A 25,460-nucleotide genomic window follows, 5' to 3' on the forward strand; every position below is an offset into this window, starting at 1 on the left:
CTGGTGTGCACCGCCTCCGTCTTCAACATCGTCCTTATCAGCTTCGATAGGTTCATCTCTGTCACCAAAGCGGTAAGGGCGGGTGGGCAAGCGGTCCAGAGAGTGGGCTGTAGGGGCTCCGAGGCTGCCCTTTCAAGCCAGATGGCTTGCTTAGGCCACCTCATCGCACCTCACTCAACCACCACAGGAGACAGGGGTATCGAGGCCTTTACTCTCAGTCCTAGAAATAGTTCTGGGAGTGATAAACTTTGGCAGAAAAGACATTTGCTTCTCACTTTTACATTGGAAGAGGTACTCTACTTTAGAAGCAGGCACAGTTTGTATACTTGTTCCAGCTAGAAGGGCAGAGGGAACAAGGTGTAGTTATTTCCTCCCCAGCCACACCTTGGATAAGCTTAAGTAGTATTACCCAGCTGAAACAGACCATCTCCCTCAGAACATGGCAATGCGCTTGTTGACAACTGATAGCCCAAGCCAGCCTAGCTGCAGCACAAGGCAGACAGATCTCCTTGCAATAGGTACCAAACTCTCAGGGAGAATCAGATGTATAGAGCTGTGTATGGTTCAAAACTGGCAGAATATAAATTAACTAACATCTTTCAAAGGATGCAAATGCTATTTCCATGTAATGGCCACAGAAATAGCTAGAGCGTTGCCTTGGTCACGCTGCATGTCTGTTATCAAAAAAGGAGTAGACTAGACTTTGCAAAATCAAAAGCTGCATTTTCACCGAGACCATACTGCCTCAAAGTATTTTGGATGGTGCTGAAATAACACATTTTACCTGCTAATAGGTTTCACTCTTCTACACATACTTCTTGGTTATTCTTCAGCCCCCTGTTCCACCCACATTTCCTTAAAACATTAATTTAGCTTCAGTGCTCATTCTAAATCACACTAAGAGGCAATGATAGTTTTTTTGCAAACAGTACAAAGACAGGCTGCAAGATCACTTTAACAGTTTATATGCAACTTAGTGTTTTACCAACTTGTTTTTGAAGAGGGAGAAATGAACAGATTAATTCTTAAACAGTCAACGCTTTAGAATTCCTTTATTTTCTAGGTTCTGAATTAGCAATGAATTTTGCTTTCATAAACCAAATTGTCACAACTATACACATAGTATAAATATATAGGCTGGATGGTTTCAGAAACAGAGAGGGAAACTGGTCATAATAAATGAAAAAAATTAGCCACTTCAAAATACTTCAAATGAATCCTCCATATAAAAATCCCTCCCCAAGCAAGAGTACAGAAGCTGCCTGTTGGGTTAGGACAGTATAAGAACATATGAACAGGAATATATGAAGTTCTAAATTATTTTTTTTTTCCCTCAAAAATGGTAATCTTCCTGCAAGACTGCTCCGGAAATCCTTAGTACCTTTGTCAAAGATTCCAAAATCAGACACGATTCAGACAAACTCAGGATTCCTCTGCTGTGGGGGTATTCTACCAGAACAGCATTGGCTTTGGAGAGCAAAATCCACAGATCAGGGCAGTAAACATGAATCCTATACAGAATTCAAGCTCAAGACTTCATATTTCAAAACACTGTGTGGCCACTGTGGAGATGTGAAGATTGAATTTCAATTCACTATAGAAATACTGTCCAGTACACCAGTGAATTAGAATATTAAGAAGTAGAAGATCTTGATTTTAAGATTCTACTGCTGATATGTTTTACTGACTCAGTATTACCAACATACTTACTATTTTTTTTGCACCTTAGCTTCTCTGTTTTCTAAATAAGGGAAATTAGTTACTCTTCCTGTAAAGCACTTCGCAGACCACAACACGCCATCTATGTGTCTGAATTGCAGAGAATAGTTCTGCAAGTACTTCATAAAAGAACAAAATAAAGGATATCAAACAGAAGACCTGTTATCCATTAAATTTTCTTGGTGTGATTTTTCACATTAAGGAAAAAAAAAAAGAGGCTATCTCTCTACAAAGCAGAAAGAAAAGAACTTGCGTGGGTGTGCTAGGAATTCAGATCCTTTAATGTATTTTAAATGAAATGATTTAAAAATTCTAAATAAGTGAATTTTAAATTAATTAAAATTTCTAAATAAGTGAATTTTGAAGGGCCATGCTTTCAGACATTCTGTAAACTGGTGTCACAGCTAATGTAATTGAATACATAAGCAACTGGTGACAACCAGTTCTAGGAATAGCAGTGATTATTTGCTCTGGAAAAGGCTTGGTTTTCTAGCTTTTAAGATCCAGTGCACGTTCTCAGAATGTATCCAGTCACCTTGATAATCTTTATTGGAATGGATATTTCAGAAATATCTTTTCTGTGGTACCAGTAAGCTTGGCATAACCCTCATTCCTTAACCAATATATTAGCAACCCTCAGAAGTGACGGAGAGGGCCGTATTCCAAGGTAGCCATGTAACTGTTTGAGATACTAGTAATGTATGTGACTTAACTTCTCTCTCTCTCAGGTGAGTTACAGGGCTCAGAAAGGGATAACCAGAAATGCAATATTGAAGATGATCACTGTGTGGATTGCTGCTTTTCTTCTCTACGGTCCAGCCATTCTCAGTTGGGAACACATTGCCCAAAAGAGCATCCTCCCTGAAGGAGAATGTCATGTGGAATTCTTCTACAACTGGTATTTCCTAATGATTGCCTCTACTATTGAATTCTTTACACCTTTCATCACTGTTACATACTTTAACTTAAGTATTTACCTCAACATCAGGAAACGCACATCCCTCAGAAACAAAAGCCTATCACCTGGTGAAGAGGACTGCGAAATGAGTTTCCAAGGGAAAAAAAGGGAACACATTACACTTTTTGTAAAACCTACTAACAGACACAAACATGAGAAGAGAACAAGCAGCCTTTCTCCCCAGAAAAAGACTTCAAGGCTCAGCCTACCTAAGCTTGACAATCAATCATTAAATTTGAATGTCAGTCAAGACCTTCCACCACTTCAGGTGGAAGTCAAGACCAAGCCTCATAGGAATGGTTTCTACAAAACTACAGAAGGCACATGCAACAGCACTAGCAGAGTGGACATTGCTAACGCTATGGAAAATAGATTTAGACTTTCCCGGGATAAAAGAGTAGCAAAGTCTTTAGCAATTATTGTCTGTGTGTTCGGTTTGTGTTGGGCTCCATATACGCTTTTGATGATCATCAGAGCAGCTTGCCATGGGCGCTGTGTGCCGTATTCACTCTATGAGACTTCATTTTGGCTTCTGTGGGTGAATTCAGCCATTAACCCTATTCTATACCCACTGTGTCACATGAGCTTTAGGAAAGCCTTTATAAATCTCCTGTGTCCAGGAAAAGCCAAAATTCATCCTCATATTTTTATGTGAAAAAAAGAACCTGTGAAGGCTGACAATTAGTACGTCTTGCTTTCAGTGGGAGCATAAACTGGCTAATATTCACATTCAGTAATTACATGCAATGTACACTGGGTAGTTTATGGAATACTGATAAGTAGGTACAAGTGTAGATATTTATGAATGTATAGAAGTAGTCATCCATGTAGCTGGAGAAATCACAGCAATGAAAAGAAAGGTAATTTCCCAAAGAGCTTTGAGAAATTATGCCAACAGTGTATTTTCTGGTAATGGCAGACTAGCGTTAGATTGCTGAAAAGGGAATACAACATTCATGGCCAATAATTAAGACTTCAGGCTCTCTCACTTCTAATAACTGTAAATATTGCTGGTAAGGAATTTCATTAAGTGTTAACCTTGGACCTGTTATATTTTACCCCCAAACCTACTCTAAGATGCCAAGGGTCTCAGCTGTTAAGTGTAGTATGCTTTTTCCCCGCCTTAGTGGCAAGCCAGACAAGATCATGACTGATTAAAAAAAAAATATATATATACTGGTGTCCAGGAAAAGCATGGGACAAGAGGCACCAGAACAGTCAGGTTACCAGAGAAGCTGAGCAACTGTAGCAGGTAAGGGAGCACCGATTTGAGTGGAAAAGGTGACTGAGAAGTAAGAGAGTAGAACTTTCAGAAGAACTAAGTTCAGGAACAGAAACATAAAAGGGTTTTGAGCTTTGTGACAAGAGATAGAAGAATTGAGAGTTTATACACTGGAAGAGTTTCACCATGAGTTTCCTCCCTCAGCTATGACTTCCTGCCCCCCGCCAGGATCCTGCATGGGCAGGAATTTACGCAAGTCAAACCTCTGCTCCTTACAGGACTGACAGGTACTACTGTCTTTTGCTGTATGTATAGAGTAAGCATAATTAGTCTACGAGATCTATTACAGATCTTGCTATAGACAGAGCTTCAGGCAAACTTCCCCTGGAGTAATTTTTAAAACATTTCGGATTAGACTTCCACTAGTTCTGAAAGGGAAAAAAAAGTGTTGTTTTCCCCTACCCCACCCATTGGATCTATCCATCCATCAAGTCAACAGTGGTCAAAAAAAAAAGTATTATTTGAAGTGTTCAGACACTTTCCAAGTCATGCATCATGACTAGCATGACTCAGAAAAGTCTGTTAAGATTTACAGCCTTGCTCTTGACCATGAGTGTGAAAAACAAGAACTTAAACAACAACATACTGTTTCTGCTATTCTGCCTCTGCCATAAGAGAAGCTCACACAGCTAGATCCTTAGTTTTGCTTAGATTTGTCCCACAAGAGGTATTGATTTGAACATCACTAGTGATACAAGTTTGTTTCCACCATGATAAGCATTTTCTACACAGCTTTGCAGACGCTTTCCTTTGCTGACAAGTGATAGCTATTGACCAGCCGTAGCTGTCCATTGCCACAGCCAAAATGCATGTTAGTACAATTGATCTTACAGTTTACAGACAGTATTTTGAAATTATTTACTTTGTAAAATTTCAATAAAAGTAATTAAGAACTTGTGGAAGAGTCATAACTTTGTAGCCTTAACAAGTGGTACATGGGAAAAAGTACTAGCCTACAACATTTGGGTAGCTGCAGTTGAAACAGCAAAACCATTAAACCATTATTCAAAAACAATTCCTAAGTTACAAGGACTGACCTTGAGGATTAAACAAGCATTGCTACCAAATACTGTAAGTTAGAAGGGCATAGCCCTACTATATGAACGTATCTACACGAACACGATCATCATGTTCTGCTATGGATGTTTTAAAACAAAACAATCTGCTTAATGGTTCTTTTAAGAGTAACAGCGTCAACAGATACAGAGCAACGTTAAGATTTTTTGAATAGCAATAATTATACCACTGGGCAAGTAAAGCCATTAGATTATCTCCCCATTCCTCCTCCCCTCCAAGCCAGACTTACACATCAGTAGATCAACGATCTATTTGTCTACTCCGTAATTCTTGTTTCCTAGGATTGTACTTCCCTTTTCCAGAAAACAGGTAGCACTAAATTATTAGACACTCCTACCAAGGTCTCATTGACTATCCAGTCAAGCCAGGACAATTTTCACAACAGCAGTCAACTCAAGGAATAAGGAAGTTCACTCAGCTTTAGAACATTACATTCAGTTAAGGTAAAACAGACATTTCCAAGCTTTCAGCAACTGGCATTAACCTACAGACTAGACCAGTCTTCACAGGAGTTGCCCCTGGCAATTGCTCTACTGCTCAGTTTCCTGCAGCTTTGTCATTTAATTGCTGCTCGTCTCTCTTGCACAGACCTAGAATCCAGTGGGATTCTCCACCACTCAAGGTATGTCCTAAATGCATTCTGAAATGTGAACACACATCATCTTGGCATCATTTGGAAAAATACTGGTTTTGAATTATAAACTTTTACATTAGAAATCCTATCAGCCTCCCAGCTTGTCCAGGTTAATTATGCCTTGATTTTTCTGTCCCTACAAAACAGAAGTTCTTTTGCTTTTATCAGAAGGTTCAACATTAGCATTGAGTTTAACAGTGGGCTCTGAAGAGACCGGAAACAACAGGTGTTAATAGCAACTTTATTGTTCCACTGGTGCAAAATCATGATACTGAATAAACTTGTGTAATGCATTTTCCCCTAAATTTACAGTAATGAAGGTTATACATATCTATATAGATTGCAATTTCTCTATTTTTATACTATTTGGAACAAAATTATCTTGATAAATATGCCCTGTGCACAGTACTGGCCCTCACTGAATGTCACAGAGCCTTAATATGCAAAATATAACTTCTGTTTTTGAACATGGTAGTTTAAAACTCTCCAAACATGCATTAATATATTCTAGTTTTTAGGGAAAAATATTACACTTAGCCTTAACTTGCATTAAAAGAAAAGCACAAGCAGAATCTGACATACAATAATCCCAAAAATCTGATGCTCTGTAAGGATCAGACACAGTTTCAGATGACAGTCACTGCCAGTTTAGAACTCTAGTGCTACAGAAGCAACAGTGAACAGACAGAAATCAGAACTGGAAGAGGCCTACCATGTCACATGGATTTCAAAGAAAGTTTCAGCCATGCTAACTGATGAAACCTGTAGTTCCTGGTCCAACCTTTCCAATTTGTTAGAGTACTCAACACAAGTGTTTGAAGTGCCAGACTGAACACAGAAATGTTAACTTAACCTGACATTTCTCAAAGGCACAACCTATGAATCTATCTTAAAAAAAAAAAACAACATACTGTATGTAAAAGAAAAGAAGTAAGAACAGTGTGTATCTCTTCCTAAAGAACAAGACCTTCGTAAATTGGCCCCTCAGATTCTGGTGATTCCCTCCTCAGACGCAAGTGCTCCAGTGTGTTGTGAAAGTGTTTGTTAATTTGTTCCGTTTCCTCAGTAGACTCAAGGTTTGGGAGATCTTCTCTTATCTTCTGTATAAGCTGATTCAAAACCTGAATTGTCACCTACAGAACATAAACAGAACAGAAGTCATCCACAAGACCTGTGTATAACTGCATAGACATTAGTTTCAACAGACTTGTCTCTAAACGATTGGTACTTGGACAGTTCTTAGAAATATTGGTAAGACTGTATGAAGACAATCTGTTGCAGACTGCCTTCTCTTGCTCCTCATAGGACCATTCTGATTTCAGGGTTTTGTGGAAATTCCCCCCATCCCAGAAAACATAAAGAACTTCTTAAGTCATTAACCTGATAGCTTTAACTTTTACCACAGCGGTTCTCTCAAGTTTATTCAATAAAAACTTAAAAAGCTTTAAACAAATAAAGCAAGTAATCAGATTGTCTACGCACTCTAACAGTCTGTTTCTTGTAGAAGTCAGTCAGGATGGTAATATCAGATTTAAAGTTATTGTCAGTGACCAAGTCATAACCTAGGAAAGTATGGCTGCCTACGGTGTTAAGTCCAGCACTACACAGAACACCACAGCACAAAATGCACTGCAGATCGCCACTGTGTCCAGAGACTGTTTTTACATCTGCCAAGTGCTTTGAAATTCAAAGTTTTATTTTCATCTCCATCAGATACAGCATCTCTATACTAGATTACTACTATAGTGGGAAGCCAGTTCAGTTGTTGGAAAGTCAGAAAATCCCTAAAATCTCTTCATACATTCTCTCAGAACTACAGAGCATCAGTTAACAACTGGTCTTGATCAAATGATGACATCAGATGGGCTGTTAAACTCAACTTGACCACGTAGCTTTTTCAAACTGGGTAAGTTTACTAGTAATCTGCTAACAGAAAATGTATGAGGCAACTATCTCAGATTTCAGATGCAGAATTTAAGCTGGTACATGAGATGTCATATCTATTTCTTGAAATTAAAGCTTACACCAACCATTTGTGGCACACTCAGCAGCGACCTTGAACAGCTGTAATAATTTTCTTTCCCTTATGCACATATTAATTTAGGTACCTCTAAAGTTAGATGAGAAAGTAGTAAGATTCTAAGTCCTAGTAAGTTTTGATCTGATAAATATTTATGGTATCCAGGTCTCCCAATATTTAAGTTCATAACTAAACTGCAAGCATTTGGTGTTTTCCCCCATGTAAGAAGAATGAAGTTTTATCTACAATTTACTAGCATGTCAAGAATTGGACTACTCTGTTGTTATTACCAGAACTTATGCCTCTTGCGGGAGACTACAGAGACATGATTTGGGGTATAAGCACAAATGAAGAGCTTAAAGAAATGCTCTTTAAAAAAGATGCAATAAAGAGACTGCATTTCCACTCACCGCCTCATTTTCTTTTTCATAAAAATAGATATATCTATTCAGAATTTCTATGAAAAGTTGGACTTGCAGAGAAGGGTCCATGCACTGATTTGCTATCTTCAGAGCCTTCTTTAGGCATTCCATCACTCTTTTTCCTCCATGAAGCTAGAAGAAAAAAAACCCAAAAAGTTCCAAGAAATAAAAGAACCTTAAGGGAGCTCCAGTATCTCTTCCCTTGGCTCATCTATGGCATTTCCTGGTGCTCTGTCACAGAAACGCAAAACTACACAAACTGTGCAGAACAAGCTGTCGTTGAAAGCTTACCTTGCCTGACTGCCACCAAATCTAAGTTTTGTTAAACCAGGCAATCAACATGAACAGTTGTTGAAAGCCTTCAGTTATGAGATCAGTGAACTCAATTTTGTAATATGTACACTAATGCATACTTTGAGAAACAGATTTCAGACACTGCTCTTTATAATTACAACAGCTTATGTGACAATCCCTGAAAAACACACAAATTTGTTTTTTTTTTTTAACCTTTAATAACTTGTATCTTTAGTTTGTATGTGAACTACTAAACTTCCAAACACAGCTACTATAATAAACACATGCAAAATGCAGACTGTACTTTGACAGCCAATCTTAAACTAGTTGATTCAAAAGCTTGCATGGTACTTCCACCCTTAAATTTAAGTTTTCTCCATTTCTCCATTTATGCAGCTTACACTGCAGTGAGATTTAGAAGCTTCATATATGAGAAGACATTCCAACCAGATCTACATCACCAAGTGATATATCTACTTTAGAAGTGCGTGCCTTCAGAAGAAAGGCAGAACTATGTTACTGAGGCAGGATGCATTACACTGCTGTCGCTTTAGTCTTACCTCCTCTCCATTCTTGTCAGTATTTCGTCCAGACCAAAACAGATGGGCACAAGTGCTCACAGCCCGGCATTGGTCTGGCTTCTTAAGGAGCTTAGAGGCTGCCAGTGCACACTGAGTCCTCAAAGGCTCATGGTTCTCCTCACTGAAGCACTTCATCCTCTCAAATGTCCCAATTATCAAGGTGATTGCAGCCAGTTGTGCTTTTGAATCACTGATTTCATCTTCATACAGAGAGAAGGCCTAGTCAAGGGAGAAAGCAAGACTCTTAATCACTGTTTTAGAACACATCAGAAAAAAGGCCAAATCACATCTGCTACCGACAGGGCAGGAAAGTGTCCAGTTTTACATTTGTAAAAAGCTTCAGGCAAGAAAAAAGACCTTTCATCCAGAGTGTCAAAATCAAGTTAAATCCGCAGACTGGAAACAGGTCTTGCAAGAAATACTTCTTAAATGGTCATAGTAAACAAATGTAATCCTAAATATAATCTGAAGATTGAGTTTTTCCTCATTTCAAGCATCTGTTCAAATACAGAACTTCAGTAACAGAAACAGTCCCTGAAAAGGATTTAGTTCTTTGAAACACACAAAACAGTAGAGCAGAAGTTGAATGGCAGGTCAGTGACCACAGAGTAGGTAAGCAAAGCATTTGCACTGCTGCTACATGGATGAAGAGCCTTGAGAGAACACACAAGGCTAAAAATCTTGAACCGTATCTCTAATAGAAGGTACATAATTGTCATCCTGCTCTCATCTTCAGAGTTGTGCTACAATGGCAACTGATACAAGACAGTGAGGAAGGCTGAGGTTATCAGCAACTCAGTTTAAAAATATGCATTAGTAGCAGTATTAGTGGAAAGATTAGGCCAAAGCTTGCAACATGGAAAAAATTAAATACATTGGTTCTTTATCTAATGGGGAGGATGGGAAGGTTTTTGCAACAAGTAAGGCTTAAGACCAAGTAACAGGTTTAAGTGGATTTTCAGAGTAGTTTATCATAGGTTTCAATACAAAGATTTTGATTAGCAAAGCCCAGCATGGCAGTTGCTAACACTGCAAATTTTAGAGAACTTCCAAAGAGTGCTGTGGTCAGGGCAATACCAGCTAGATAACAGGAGCTGGGAGACAGTTTTAGAAGCAGTGAAGGAGCATTTCATGTTGAGAAAGCTACACTCCTCCAGTGAATCGGAGGCAGCATTGCAACACATCCCAGGTCAGACTGAGTATTCAAATCAGTAGCAATGGAGCTTAATTCCACAGCAGCCTAGGAAGCAGGAGGAATTTCTACCTAGTAGCATTAGCCGTCAATTGTTTCAGATGTTTTAATCACACTGGATGGTTCAGTGTTCAGCAAACCTACCCAAGCCAAATTTAAGGTAGCACAGGACAGTGACTGTAATAGTTGGACACTCACCTGGGACATGAATTCATAGGCCACAGTTTCATGATTCTCAAAGCCAATCTCTCCTGCAGCCAGTGCTCCTTGTAGGAAGAGACGGAGAGGCAGCTCTGCCAGTTCTGCTTTGATCAGGGCACTGATGGTCTGATGAGCAAACGAGAAGATCTTCTGGCACTTCTTTTCCCATTTGTCGTCCTAAAGAAATGAAATAAGTCAAAGCTTGAACAAGACTATTGTTATAAGGAAAAGAGAATCTCAATTGTAATAAGATCTGTTAAGTGCTGCAGTCTGTTGTCTTCTGCATGCCACTCCAGCCACTTATTTACTGAGATACTAGTGAGTGCCCCAGCAGTACTGTGTCAACCTCACTGGGTTTTCACTAAGTGTTTCTTCCATTTCCAAAAAGTTCATACCCACTTTTCCTACCAGCTCATAGAAACCTTCCTCAGAAGTCTACACTGAATTGCACTTACCACAGCTATGCTTACAACATAGCTAATTAGGCTTTTGCTCAGTTAAGTGAAGAAAAATTTTATTCAGTCTGAAGCACCAAACAGAAGTGGAAGAGAATTTTAAAACAAACATTTTGAGGAGTGTTTTAACAAACAGCATTTTAACTTATTTCCCTCACAATAAGTAGAAATACATATTTAAGCTAAATATCTCAATCAGAAAGCATTAAAGGGCTAAAATGGATCAGTGATTGTTTTAGTGTGCACTTTTGCAAGTACCATATAAGTTAACCTACAAAGAAGCACTCGTTTTTAGAAACGTTAAAATAGTGTAGCTACAGATTTAGAAGTTGATGAATTTCAATATTGAGATTTAAATCAGTTTCATGCCATCACTTGCAGTGCCATAGTTCTCTGGTCTCCATGTAAAAACACATCAATCACCTTCATGAATAAGCACAATAAGCCAATTTCTGCTTTACCATTCCTCAAGTGCTGAGGTAATTTAATATGAATTGATAAAAATCTTCCTTAAATTAGAAAGCATTCACACCTCAAGTAAAAATCTGCCTTGAGCAAAAAAAACCACTATCAAGTCTCAGCATACTGTAGCCAGACAAAATACATTTTTAAGAAAGCCAAAAAAAGGCAAGTATACAAGAGTTACCTAGAGGTCAACTTACCACTTTAGAGTTGTCTTTGTAGCGAAAAGCAAGCTGGTACGCTGCAAAAACCAATGGTGGCAGTGTAAAACGAATACGTTGGTTCCCACCTGCACCAAAGTGTTTCCGGGCAGTGTTTAGGATCTAAAACAGAAGCACTGTAAGCTTTGAGAATTCTTGAAAGAGGTGTGTTATTTGCATCTATAACTTAATCTACACTCTATGGAACAAGAGCATCAGAAAGACATGGTGTTAGCATCAGATAAATTACAGTATTTTGGGGGGACTACATACAAGCTGCTTTACTGGAATTGAATTTGTGCAGTCTCTGTAGCTTTTTATGTGGTATCTGCCCAAACTTTTCCTACAGCTGCTTAGTAAGAGGCAGGCAACACTTGTTATGCTGTGCAGATAGATTTTGGATTGTGCAGCGAGATGGAAGTTGCCTGAGCTTGCATTTAATAATGACATCGGATACATTCTGTCCTCAACTCAATGGAAGCTACAAAAAGGGCTATTCTTTCTTACAGCAGCCTGGAAGAAAGTAAAAGAAAGAAACCAAGTTTCATGAAACTAAACATGTAAGTCAATAAGGCTTCTCATACTCTGAGAGAAAGACTATAGTGCCACATTCTGGTAGCCACACCTGCAACTTTTGCCATTTTTTTCCTTGTTCTTAGTTTTCCATTATGCTTATTAGTGACAGCTTCTTTTATTGCCTCAGTTCTGAGCACAAGCTGCACCCACAACATGAACATGATACTTTTCTGCCTATCAGCCTTGTTCTAAACCTGTGGAGAGGGACAAAGGAGCTCTACTTATTTGCACTGTTAGCTTCTCCCCTTTCCCTTATTTTGGGATTATTTCTATCTATTGATATAGTTAATCATGTAGTCTCATAACCGGAATTGTTGGTAATAGCAAGAACTTCAGGTATAAGAAGATTAATCAATCTGTTCCAAGCAAGCTAAATGTTACATTTGTCATTTGTAGTAACCTGACTGCCTTTCAAAGGGAACAACACTCAGATGTGTTGTATTTTACACTAAAACTTCTGAAACTAAATTTCAGGAAAATTTCTACTAGAGATCAGAGTTAAAAAGTGGGGTTTTCTTTTGTTTAAGTGTCAGAACAAAGACATCTAGTTACTACAGCCAGGTATTACCCTGCTTTATGGTCATAGCAGTCCCGTTACCACTTTGAAATAAGCACTAAAAGTAAAGCTCAGTGTCCAACTCTACATACATTTTTAGATTACATCTAGAATTCATGTAAGTAACATGAATAAATAGAGATCTATCATCACCCATCATACATTGTATTAGCCACTTCGGCTTGTAATGCACTAAGGTGTTTGAACTTGCATTTCAGGTCTCTTCCATACAGAAAGCATAATTTAAAGTGAGATACTGTGAAAGAGCTGTGAAAATCCCATAGTCTTGGATTTTTTCCTACTGTTCCTGTAACGTAAGAAAATTTGATACAAGCATTCATGATGCTTATCAAGAAGCTATTAAGCATTTTTACTAGAAGGTGTTAAGTAGCTTACAGTATTTTATCCAAAAGGTAATTTGACGGCATCCTATGATGCCATTTAAAGGCGGTCAATCTAATTAAAGCAAAGTATTGCTACATGAGAAAGAAGATAGCCTGACCTTCAGCAGCTTTGCAAAAACAGCTTCAACATCTGTAGCTAAGCAAAGTGTTTTGGGGTAAAACTATATCAACTTCCTTAGTGCGAGCATCCCTTTGAGGGAAGCTTTGTTCTCTATTAGCAACACACACCCCCATGTAGTTATCTTGGCTTTTCCTATATGACTATAGTACTTGCTAGCTGTAATCAACCCATGTAGTTCTTGAAATCAGTGAGGACCTGGTTGACCTTCTTGCCTTACTCCAGCAATATTCAGAAATAACGCAGTCAATGAAGAGCAGGTCCTGAAACACAATTCTCTCCAGTCCTTGCACAGGCCTTAAAGCTATGCTTCTCGCCATTACAGAAGTTGCAGCAAAGCTCTGCATTTCAAGCAAGAAATTTTTATACAATATTTTAAACCCAAGCTAAATGAATGCCAGTAATGTTGTATTTAGACTAACATAATCCAGTAGAAGCTATTCTCACTCTTCATACAGTATGATATTGCTGCAACCTGAAAACAGAGTTAGGCAATTGTATTTCAGGCACACTAACTGTAACTTCACAGTAGTCCTACTCAGGCCTGAGCTCTGACCAGAGCTAACTCTAGCTGCTGCAATCTGTAATAGCATCCAACTTCAGCACATCTTCTGCCAGCTTCTCCAATGGATTGTGCATAGACATAATATCCCCAACCCTCTTCCCCAACACACACTTCTCAATATAGGGAGATCATTTAAACTTAAAATAAACTGAAGGCAGAAATAGCAGATTAACATCAGAGAGCTACATAAAGCTTTGATGGATTAACTCAAACTGTTATGAGTACCATAATGTGCAAGTTTCAAGACCATATCAAGTCTGCTATTAAGGATGGACCAAGCAGATAGGCAAAACAGTTGTAAACACTAAGCAGCAGTATAATACATGCTATATGAAGACCACATACTTACACTAATTAAAATCCCTGGGGCCAAACATACTAGCTGTATTTTGTGAGGTTTTTTGTGAATTTTGATACCAAAGGAATACAAATGGCACAGTGCTCTAAACTTCACTTGCTGCTTTTTAGATACATGGTTATAGGAAGTTCTCAGAATGTTAATTAAGAGTTACCACGAACTAATATAGTTGCATCCAAACTGCCATCTCATGAGATGAAAAGTTTAAATCCACAAATGTTTTTAAGTCCTTGCCTGCTTCTTCCAAATAAGCAATACTTCATACTAGTATTAAAGTGTCATCATAATGTTTTCTACTGAGTTTGTAGTGCCAGAGCAGTGATGCCCCAGCTCCCAACTACAATAAAGTTTTGTACAGTAAATAATGCAAGAACTGACAGTTCAGAGAGCAAACATTCAGAAGCACCAATCGCCGTACCAGATACTGTTGGTCAGGGTCATCGGAACGCAAAAGATGAATAAATCTTCCCACAAGACTCTGCTCATCAGCAAAGTCCTCAGGATCAGGATCTTCAGCAGGCTGATCCGGCTGATCCTGGATCAGCGTGGATACCAAATTCATGATAGCATCAACCTGTTAAAGGCAATATAAGCTCTGTTTAAGTCAGAGAAGTCTATAAGCAACTGGGAACATCTTTACAGCTATTCCTAGTGCTGACAAAGCACTAGGAAAGTCCATAGTTGGTGATACTTTAGGGCATATTTGCCTTACTCCCTGAAGAAGGGTCTCTCTTAGTACAAGTGGGATAGAACAGCAGTACAGAGGAAATTCAGATTCGAAAAGTACTATCCAGCCTTCTTTAGGTAAAAGGCCTAGTTTTAAGGGGATTCAGGGTCTTTGTTCAAACATAACAGAAGTAGTCTTTAGGATGAGGTTAAGGTAAGATGTGCAAAGACAAGATATTTAAGAACATGGGTGGAATTATCAAGTGGGATAAAGTCTGTGCTACTAAGATGGGGAGGCAGGGGCATGCAGGCTAGGAAACAAGGCACGTCCTGCACAAAGTCACTTAGTATGTGTTTTCAGGTCTTCAAACAGCAGTTGAAATACCTAGAATTTCAAGTTAAATTATGTCATACCTGTTCTTGAGACACAATTTCTGTGTTATAATCCAATACATTACTAAGCACATAACAACTCATGCTCTTCCTGGACTCGTAATCAAAGTATTCAAAGAGTGGGTGAAAATGTTTTAGTTTCAGAACTGTCAGGATATTGTTGTAAGTATCAACAGGGATTTTCAAAAGTCTAGTCAGCTCCTTTGAAACAGCACTGCTTGTTGCAATACTAAAAGAAAATATATGCAAAAACCACAATTAATCAATATTTCAGACACATAGACAGATTTAAAGTCTACCTCAACACCAATTCTGATGCATACCACAACATCTAAGCAATTTGCTGCCAGCGAGAAAGGAAATAAACTACCAAACAAGTCATATCTTGCTCTTTAGGATGTACAGTGGAAACTGCACATTTTAAGTTGCCGATAAGAGAAACAGAGACTGAAGCTGCAAATTCAGCAAGAGGAGAACTCTAGAGTGCTGTAAGAGATGAATAGGTAATGACTACACACAGCCTGGCATACACATTGTGTAGCTGTACAGCTGCGCAGTAGGATTTATTCACAGGTGAGCAAGTCCTGCTTAGTCAGTAGTTTATCATGATCCTCTATAGCTTGGCCCAAAAGCAGTAATCTTACACATCCAAAGCATGTCTCTGCTGTCTTGCCAAATGTGGTGAAATGCAGAAGTCAAGATTTTAGAGTATTAATTACCACGCCAGAGAATGCAAGAGACATTTACTTACTGTTCCAGATTAAGTTTATTGAATATTTCCACAGTTGTCTCCAACACCTTATCAACATAGTCAACACGGTCCGGGTAGCATTTCATAGCCAAGTTAATAAGAGAAACTTGCAAAGATACCACATCCTCTGAGGGCATGTCCTGACGAGACTGAAATTTAAGGCAGCACTGAGTTGATAAAAAAAGCACTTAAATCTGCAAAAAGAAAAACAACCCAAAACTGCATGCAATACCCAGCATACCTGTATAACAGTAGCCACCTGTTGTGAAAAGATGTCAAACAGCTTGATATCTGCTGGGATACCAGGTCCATCTTCACGATGTGCAAATAAAGCTAACCTGGTAACAGAAAAAAAGAAAGCAGCTTGGTCAGCATAGTTTTTCCACTCCTCAGATACAAGCCAGAAAGAGATACTGGCAGAAAAAGCAAGTCCTTTAAATATATTTGCAAGCTCCATTACAAGCAAAAAGGAAATTAATGGAAGTCAGAAGCCTTAAGAGCAACTGAGCCTGGTAAATATCAGTCCTGGAAAAGAGTGCTGACAGAGATGGCAGGATGAACAAAGAACAAGAAGGACATTTCATAATCCATGTTCTTCAGCTAGCAGCAAGTGTTCTGTTCTTTCCAGCAGAGAAAAAGGTACAGAGAAGGCTGATGGAAGAGCAAATATCCTGCATCTATTCAATGATATTACTGAAGTTAGACATCCAGTAGCATTCTCTGCAGAACAGTCTCCAGAGAAAAAACAGAAGAAATATGCCAACTTAACTATGCTTTGTCTCCAAAGACATGTTAATCATGTCTGGGACTTCCACTGTTTGCAAAAAGGAAAATACAAAGCAAATCTGAAGTGGAGAAGAATACTTTGAGAAAAAAAAAAAAACAAAGCAAGAGATTGCTATCCAGCAAGCATCCAAAAAACATTGCAGAGCTACCTCTAACAGGAGAAAGGCATGCAAACCACCATTTCTGAAGAAATCAGATATAAGAAGAATCACTATAGGAAGGCTACCACCTTACCAAAGATGGAGCTTAAGAAGCTCAGCATTGATATCTTTGCTTTCTAATCATTAAGGGATTATTCTATTCTGAATTAAAGACCTACAAAAATATTTAGGAAAAGGCACTCAATTCAAATTTTTAAAGTTATTTCTTACAGGGTTTCTAAACTTTGATTCTGAATGAACTTTGGGTCTGAAACAGAGGCAGGTAAGAAAAGGCTGAGATGCCAAAAAACTTCACTGCCAGGAAAAACAAGAGATTGAACTGCTCTTATATTTCATTAGGGTGGTAACAAGCAGACTTTCTAAAACCAGGGACAGTCACTGCCTTTTCTCAAAGAGACAAGGCAGCTTTCCTTGGCAACAGCTCAGAGGATAAGGCCAGCATGCTACAAAGCACGATCAAGTTGCAGGCAGATGGCAGCATAATTAAAAGCTATGAATGGTTTAGCAAGAAAGATCGTAAAGCAGCAAGACTATTTGCAGAGATTCCTTTAACAGGAAAGCCCCATGGGAATAGAAACTAAAGCTTCACAAGCCTCCTTAGCAGTCACCGATGTTCAGTTTCAACTATCCCATGCCAGCTGAAATAAAGATGAGAAATGCCAACAGGCACTACCTGTATGGGACACATTCACATCTTAACTACGCAATACTGAAACGCATAACAATTGTTCCTAACAACTCCAATCCAAACACAACAGCAACATCTCCCCTATATATATGGATTCCAAGAACAGATCCACTCATATCCTCCAACACTTGTAGTAATATTACAGTCAAAAGCACAAGTTGCCATACTACAAAAATTATAATCATCACACCACCACCTTTCTACCCTTGTCCTATAGCCAAATGAGAAGGCTCTGAAAGACACCATTAGTGGCCCAACAAAACACAGCAGCGTTAAGTCTAGGACACCCAGTTCACCGCTAGTCAGTTGCTTACTGTTGGTTGTCACAGTAAGAATAGAAAACTTACTGTGGAGGTAATACCAAAGCTGTTTAAGTCCTCTAACTAAACATGACAGCAAAAGCTACACGAGGAAAGCCTTCTTGCAAGAATTACGTTGCTACACACTAATGTAAGAACCTAGGAAAGGATCCTGTGACCTCTGTTGAAAGTACTCAAGACAGACAGTCTCAGAAATTAGGTTGTTATAGGCAATGCTTCTTGGGATTTTGTGGTTTTGGTTTTTGGGTTTTTTTTTTGGTTTTGGGGTTTTTTGGTTGGTTGTTTTTTCTTGGGTTTTGGGGGTTTTTTTTGGTTGGTGTTTTTTGGTTTTTGGGGGGTTTTTTGTTGTTTGGGGTTTTTTTAGAAAAGCTAACAAAATTAGGAAAAAAAATCTCAGCCATGGCAGCAAAGTGTAGGAAATCAATGAATTCCTGCAAACATCTCTGGATGAAGGCAGAGCTGCTTCTCTGCCAAATGCACAAATACTGAAAGATACTCCAATAAGACCCAAGTCCTGAACAAATAGCTCTGATGTAAGCTGGAGAAAACAAATTACAGACTTGTTAAGCAAAAAATTAAAGAACCTAAGTTATACCAGTCATGCTTAATATACATGCTCGATCTCCAGGCATTAGAAAAGAACCAAAGCCACAACAACCCTACTCATGGCTGAATGCCAGCAGGACTCAAGATCCCTACAGCAACTGACATCCATACGTTGGTACATGGACCAGATATACAGAGGTACATAAATTTGTGTACAAATGCAAGCACAAGGCTCTTCTAAGGTTTCAAAGAGCTGTGTAAGCACACTTCCTTTCTACAGTAAGAAAGTAGAGGTACTCACTGATAATGTGTTGTTTCCTTTCAGGATATAAATCAAAACTTCAGTTTGATCTCAGAGGTCTTTTGCAACCTAAATGATTCTATGATTTCTCCCCCATATTTGAACGCAGTGCAAGTAGTTTTAAGCAGTACCTCCACAGGAAAAACACACTTTTGGGAGAACACACAGGAAGCTAGCAGTAAACTAAGGATTAAGAAAGTAGTTCCATTTTCTACTAGCTCTTTTCTGAAGAGGCATACATTATGTTCTCTGATCAAAACTGCAAGGTAAAGTATCCTTTATATACAATTTAGCCATCAGGATTTTCAAGTTTTCGAGAGGTACCTGTGACCGATATGGCTGTCAAAGCAGAACACTGCTGTCACTTTAATTCAGAAACATGAAATCGGTCGATACTAAATGGGTTGTTTCCTGGCTTAACCTGTTTACAGGTTTTAATCAGTCCTTAAAGCAGGTTTAATTGGAAGCTGTAAAAGCAGAGTCCAGAGAGCAGAAGCTATAGAAATAATATTCTTCACAGCTTTAATTACAGCTGATAGAAAGACATGGAAACAGTGAAGTTAAGTGATATCAAAAATTGAAACCTTTCAAATGCTAGAAGAATTATTATCTGCTTGTGCATAACACAAACTTAATTTTGAGCCAATTTCCACCCCCTTGGTCACTCACCTGTCAATTAAAGCAATAATTATATTTTTCACATTCACATTTTGGTGCAGCTCAGCACAGGCTCTGAGAAATGGGTTCAGGGTTTGGAGGTGAAATTCATCTGGGAACACCTGAAGTTTTAGATCAATAGTCATCAAGTTATAAACTGAATTTGCCCGTTGTTACACAGCAGTAAAATGCAACAGAGTAATTCCAAATCAGATATAGATATCCACACAGTAAATACGTTCTCGCCTACAAATGCTTTAGGGTTCCCCAACGTGACCTTGACTGGGTAGACGCATGAAGCAAGAGATGCAAGACAAATAGGTAACTTGAGGGCCCAGCTATCTATTACAATTCATACTGCAGACACTGCTGCTCAGATGCTTACAAGCTTCTGCAACAGAAGGAGCACAAAATGGATTCATCTCCACTCTCTATCTGGTAAAAAAACATGGGACTAGCCACTAGGTAAGTGTCCTAGTGATGACAAAGGTTTCCAGTTTGTGAGGAAGAGCTGAAAGTAGCCCAAATCTGACTAAAAGCATAGGAATAAATGTCCCTGTGTCCCATCAATGCACTTGAATTTAAGCAGCTCACCTGTATGATGCACTCCATGAGGTACTCCTGTGCCAAAGCATCTCTGCAGTTTACAACTTGCTCCAATATTCCAGGCAGAACAATCTGGAATAGGCAAAAAAACAGAGTCTTGCAGTGACTTTATAATTACTTTCTAAGTTTATATTCACACATATGCATTTAATCCAAGCATGATCTGTCCCATTACATACCTGCAAGCTTTGATTTAGTAAGTCAATGCTGCTAGCTTTGCTGGCACATACCACTACTCAGGGTCTCAGCTGTACCGCTCAAAATCATTTTCAGCAGCTATATAGTAGAACTTACTAGGGACAGACTTCTAAATAATATATTTGCTTGACTACCATTTCATGCAATAACAGTTCTCTTGAATGCTTTGGGAAGCATAGCTTCATTTAATTTGTAAAGTTTATCACAGAATGCTGTATGTGTACACATCCCTTAAACCAGCTCATTGTTCTATAAGTAAAATGGGAATCAGAAAGGAAAGTTTTAAAATTTGTCAAGATTAGAGAGAAGTTTATAGGAAAAATGCATGAGTCACGACCTTAGCCTCACAACACATTATACAGCTTCATTAGCATCCAGAACTTTTCCTCAGGTGAAGAGTTCCAGAAACACCAGGATTACTGAACTTCTAGCATAGCTGTAACGCTTCAAGCTGCTCATCTGAAAGCGCAAACTGGTTTCATTTGGAGAGAGTAACAGAAGTCAGAATGGATGGACAGACATCCCACCTGCTTATAACGCTCCACATTAACACCTTCCAACTGACTGAGGCGAACCAGGTTTGTTCCTACTAGGATTCTCAGTTCTTGCCTTTCTCGCTCCCTTTTCTCTCTGTCCCGACTATGGCCCTGGTGTTGCATTCGCACCCAAAGTTTGTTCATCTCAGCAAAGTTCAGCAGCACAAAATCCATTGAATCACTGATGTCTCCAGTGGTTTCTTCACTGCAATTGAGAACAGGTAAGGAACAGGAAAAGCTTGTCAGAGGTATTCATCCTTCAATCCACTTGTGAACATCCAATTTTTAAGAAGGTAGGAGGATGGGGAAGTGTGTGGTGGGATATCTGGGTTCATAAGAAAGGTTGATATCCTCACTTGTGAGAAACCTTAGTTCTGGAAGGGAATTCTTAATGGACAAAACACTGTCAAGTCTATAGAGTTCTCTTAAACCTGAAGAAAATCATACAGAAAATTTAAATATGTTCTGTTGAAAACAATTTTTTTAAGTTATAGCCTATCTTTCTTACTCTGCTTGCTCGCCTTCATCTGGTAAGATATTCCTGGTACACTGCAGGAGATAGTTTCTAAGAAAGAGGCCTCTAAGAGGATGTTGTACTCCACGGCACATCTCCACCAGGTCTTTCAAAATATCTTTCCTGGACTGTGGAAATGACTTGACATAGACAACACCTACTGTTATCAGGAGATACCTGCAAAAGGCACAGAATTAAACAATAAATTGTAAAGTAACAATATCACACAAAGGCAACAGTTCCTTTCCTCCATCTTGGCAGTATTACCATAGCACAGAAAACAACAAAATATCATCTAGGCCACATAATTTTGTATATTTAGTCAGTTTTCAACTCCTATTCTGCTCTGCTACAGAGCACAGGAAGTCTGAACAGCCACTTGACCTCATTACACTGCTTTATACATTGAATGTGTAAATGCTTAGCATGCATAAAGTTCTGAATGCCCTCAGACTAGCTTGTCTATACTTCCAGCACCCCACTAAGCTGGAAAACAGCCCTGGGACATATAAGTAAGTAATCTATTATGGCGAAGCAGTTAAGCCTCTTTCACACTGTAGTCTAAGCAAGATAGGTGTTATGCCCTTCAGAAATTCCCAGGCCTGTACTCATTCCTTCAGCATCTCTATAAAAAGCAACAGGTAGAAGGAACACGCAAGATGCAAAGGACTGGTGCTCCAGTATACTTGGACTCTCCCTCAGCTTAAGAGACAAAAACATAATGTTCAGAAGCTTCACATATTCAGTTTAGACACCTCAACCCTCTTGGCGTGTTTCTCTGCCTTGTGCATGGATGTGCACAGAACCTCCATGAAAGCACCAGAAGTGTTCATCAGGGAGAACTAGAGTCTACATCACACAGGCTGGAAGACCACTCAAATGATTATGCAGAAGGGTAAAAACCACTGTGGTAGTCTCTAGCCAAACTCCAGAAACTGCATGAGGATGCAGCATGGTGTCTCCAAAGCCTCTTCCTGACATGAACATAAGGTCAGGATTTAAAAACTGCAGTACCAAGCAAAATCTGAGTCCTAAGTCTGAGTATGTAGAAGATCTACTCCAGCCTAATGGTCACATATTTAAAGATAAGCCTTCCAATATCATCTCTCACACGCTAACATATAGCCAAAAAAACACATATTCAGAAACAAAAGCTTTTAAGAATTAATTTAAAGACATTTCCTTCTTACACTTCTTGCTCTCCAAAGAGACAGATGGTTACGAAGCAGCTACTGTGTGTTAGGATCTAAGACCTAGATCCTCACATACAAGTTCATTAACAGAGAACAGAAAAAGTTAATAAATATGTAGTCAATCTCACTCATCAGAATGTGGTACTTGGTTAATCTTCCACTGATCAGCTCTTCATCCAAAAGCCAATTTTGTTCCAAGATCAAAGTGCTTCCATCTTGGTCATGTGCAAAATCAACACATTGGCAGGAAGAACTGACGTTCTGCAGCTGCACTCTTGGCCTAAATCTCAGAAGTCTCATAGCAATCCACCCATAAGATATGCGGAAATACTATTCACCATTGCAAACTGAATTCTTGCTGTCAAGCAAGAATGCAGAGTCAATAATTATCGGAACCCAGAGCCTGACCACTATTCACTAGTTTTAAAAAAACAAAAACGCACACTAACATATACATACTTACAGTCTTGGAATAATATTTCCAGCATACTGTACTAGCTCATAAAGGTCTGCCACTTTCCTTCCTTTGGCAAATTCATCTGTCAGGTAAACTTCCAAGTAGTGTAGCTCATCAGAAATTGCCATGTCTTTTCCCTCATAGTTAAGGATTTTAAGTTAGAATGTCTACAACAGATTTACATAGTAATTTGCTCATTCACATCAAGGAGGAAAAACACTGTACCAAATACAATGATGCCTAAGTAGGTAGTACTCAAAACAACAATAATCATTATTGGGATAAACGTGCAAATTAACCTCAAGCCTTCAATTGTCATTTTTAGTACATCAGAAAAGGCGAAAAAAAAAACCCTAAGTCAAAACAGCAAGCAAATGACTGTGACTGAACAGAGTAGCTAAAGTAAAGGCATACTATGCGTGATAGAAGAATATCATCCACACATGGAGAAAGTAGTATTTCAATATATTCACATTCTGTTCCCAAGTCTCATGAGAAGGCTTCTCTTCTTCAGATACCACAGTATGCACAAGTAAATACATCAAGGCACTGACTTACTGTTAGAAGCTAAGATCATGATGAAGGGTAAAAAATAAGTTGGTTTTACAGATTTTAGGGTAACATACTGCAAGCAGAGTTGTTTTACAGAGTTGATATTTTTATAGAACTAGACTCCTGAAACCTCCCAAAGGAAGATATGAAAGACATTAAAGACCTGCTTTATACCAAAGGGAAAAGATTAACTTCCACAGTGAGCAAAGTGTATATTCTCCTATAGGATATCCAGATAACTAAATACTGAGGAGAAAAGTGCTAGTAAATATATAAGACAGACGAGATGCCATTGTACCAAAAGAGCAGATGAACATTTAATTCTAAATCCAGCATTTTGACTATTCGTTTCCTCTTCAAAGGATACATAACTCATAATAGCTCTTTGGAGATAACATAGAAGTCCGCAGCTCTCCAAGCATGTTGGAAGCATGTTTCAGAGCATCCATGAGCTTGTTTTTGTCCTTTAGAGGAAGAGAGAGATAATAGTCTGTAAGAAATAATACTACACAAGTGCAGTATTTTAGAAAGCTACACTTTTAGCTTTTTTTAAAAAAGCATGCAAAGATTAAGTAAACATCAGGAAAGCGATAATTCAGAAAATCAAGTGATTTAGTATCCAGCATGTACTACGTTGCCCACTCTAATTAAGTGAAACATCATACCTGAATGTGGCCAGACATATCTGAAGACAAAGCTACAGTAATAAATTGTAATGCTAACAGTACAAAAAAATTGAAAGAAAATTTTGCTTATGCAGAAATGCCAACCCACCATTCAGATTCTATCCAGCAAGCAAAATAGAGCAGATTCCCCTCCTCCCCCAAACTAGTCTGTTGTTTTGTTCAGGTCTCATGAAGAAATCTCTGGCAGAGAAGAGGATACGCATTGCCAGCAGACCGCTGTTAGAATTAGATTCCTCTTCCCCTGCTTCTCACTCAAGAACAACACTTTAATGAAAGCCACAGTTTATTAGGCTGCATATACCTTACACTTATGATGCAGATAATCACCTGGCATCACGGGATACAAGACAAACTTCTATTCTACCACCGAGACATACTTGTTCAACCCATCATGAGCAGCAGCATTAAGTTTTGGGGGAGAAGGGAAAGAATTGCTAATGTGATCCACTTAGCATATTGTCACTCAGGCACAGAGAGGAGTGAAAAGCTCAGCTGCAGCTACTTCAAAGATTTCAAGAGCATTCCACAGAGTACAAAACTGGAAGTGGCGTTACCTTTCTTGCTACTGTCATTTGCCTGCAAAGTTAGCTTCGCTAACCACGTGAAAATATATGGGGATATTTAAGTTTTCATTGCAACTTTAAGCAGTTTCTCCAAATAAAAATAGGCTTCTCAAACCCAAGAAAGCTATGCTTGATGACATCATCTGCCTGCATTGGCTACAATTTCAAGACAAAGATCTAAGCACAACCCTAGCCAATGGTGTTTTCCAGTCACAGAATAATTCAGGGATCAGTCTACAGTTAATCATGACAAAATTTATCCTATGCAGCAGGTAATTCATTAGCAGCCTCACGGTCTGTGGCTCATGTAAAGAAAAGACTACATGGAAAAAAACAACAGTATGTTGAACATAAGAATGGTTTCTGATCATATAGTTCCATATAAAATGAGTTTGAGCAACAACCTTCTGATGTCAAATGGCAGGCTTATTCTCAGTTTAGGTTTACTTAAATGCAAGCACATAAATTATAAAGGTGCATCTTTAGAATTTATCTTGCCAAATATTGGAGCACAATCAGGAAGACACATTCAAAGAATACTCAAGGCTCACTCTCGTTGAGTAGCTGCCTCATTTCTTTGCAAAGTCTCTTGCAGAAAGGTACATAAAGGGTTAATTCTCCTCACAGCACTAGAGATTAGTATTGATTTACTGTTTTAGTCCTAGCAGACAAGAAGCTTCATTGCATTTTAAAGTCACATTCTTACCAAGCATCTCTTCATCTGGAAAGACTGCACCTTCACAGCCTGAATGGCTTCATCCAGGAGTTTTTCCTGTTCATCCTGAGGAGATTGCTGTGTTGTTGGCTGGAAG

At 38.7% G+C, this 25,460-nt stretch overlaps 2 protein-coding genes across 2 annotated transcripts; one reads left to right on the forward strand and one right to left on the reverse strand.

Moving 5' to 3' along the window:
- Positions 1-6: 6 nt before the first annotated feature.
- Positions 7-3,332, forward strand: LOC104155227 (histamine H3 receptor-like; the record flags this gene model as incomplete). The annotated part of the gene is made up of 2 exons (XM_009710515.1): positions 7-72; positions 2,448-3,332. Coding segments are annotated over 2 exons (951 nt in total), but the record flags the coding sequence as incomplete, so codon positions are not given.
- A 2,563-nt stretch (positions 3,333-5,895) lies between these two features.
- On the reverse strand, positions 5,896-25,448 carry VPS35 (vacuolar protein sorting 35 homolog (S. cerevisiae)). Its single transcript, XM_009710526.1, has 16 exons — positions 25,355-25,448; positions 23,767-23,863; positions 22,854-22,977; positions 21,192-21,374; positions 20,675-20,888; positions 19,938-20,021; positions 19,356-19,465; positions 16,126-16,222; positions 15,885-16,033; positions 15,155-15,362; positions 14,493-14,648; positions 11,498-11,620; positions 10,378-10,557; positions 8,967-9,206; positions 8,101-8,244; positions 5,896-6,803 (listed from the first exon to the last, which is right to left on the reverse strand). Exons 1-16 carry the CDS (start codon positions 25,367-25,369, stop codon positions 6,624-6,626), a joined length of 2,304 nt encoding a protein of 767 aa, XP_009708828.1. The 5' UTR covers positions 25,370-25,448; the 3' UTR covers positions 5,896-6,623.
- Positions 25,449-25,460: the final 12 nt, after the last annotated feature.

Source organism: Cariama cristata, unplaced genomic scaffold, assembly GCF_000690535.1.
Source record: "Cariama cristata isolate BGI_N322 unplaced genomic scaffold, ASM69053v1 Scaffold30260, whole genome shotgun sequence".
In the NCBI taxonomy this organism is placed as follows: Eukaryota; Metazoa; Chordata; class Aves; order Cariamiformes; family Cariamidae; genus Cariama; species Cariama cristata.

Bases quoted from the DNA above. Each gene is read 5' to 3' on its own strand.
- VPS35 (XM_009710526.1), bottom strand. The intron at 15,363-15,884 runs GTAAGTAAATGT...ATTTTCTTTTAG, and splicing joins AATAAACTTAATCTGGAACA to TATTGCAACAAGCAGTGCTG. The intron at 9,207-10,377 runs GTGAGTGTCCAA...TCCCTTGACTAG, and splicing joins CCTATGAATTCATGTCCCAG to GCCTTCTCTCTGTATGAAGA.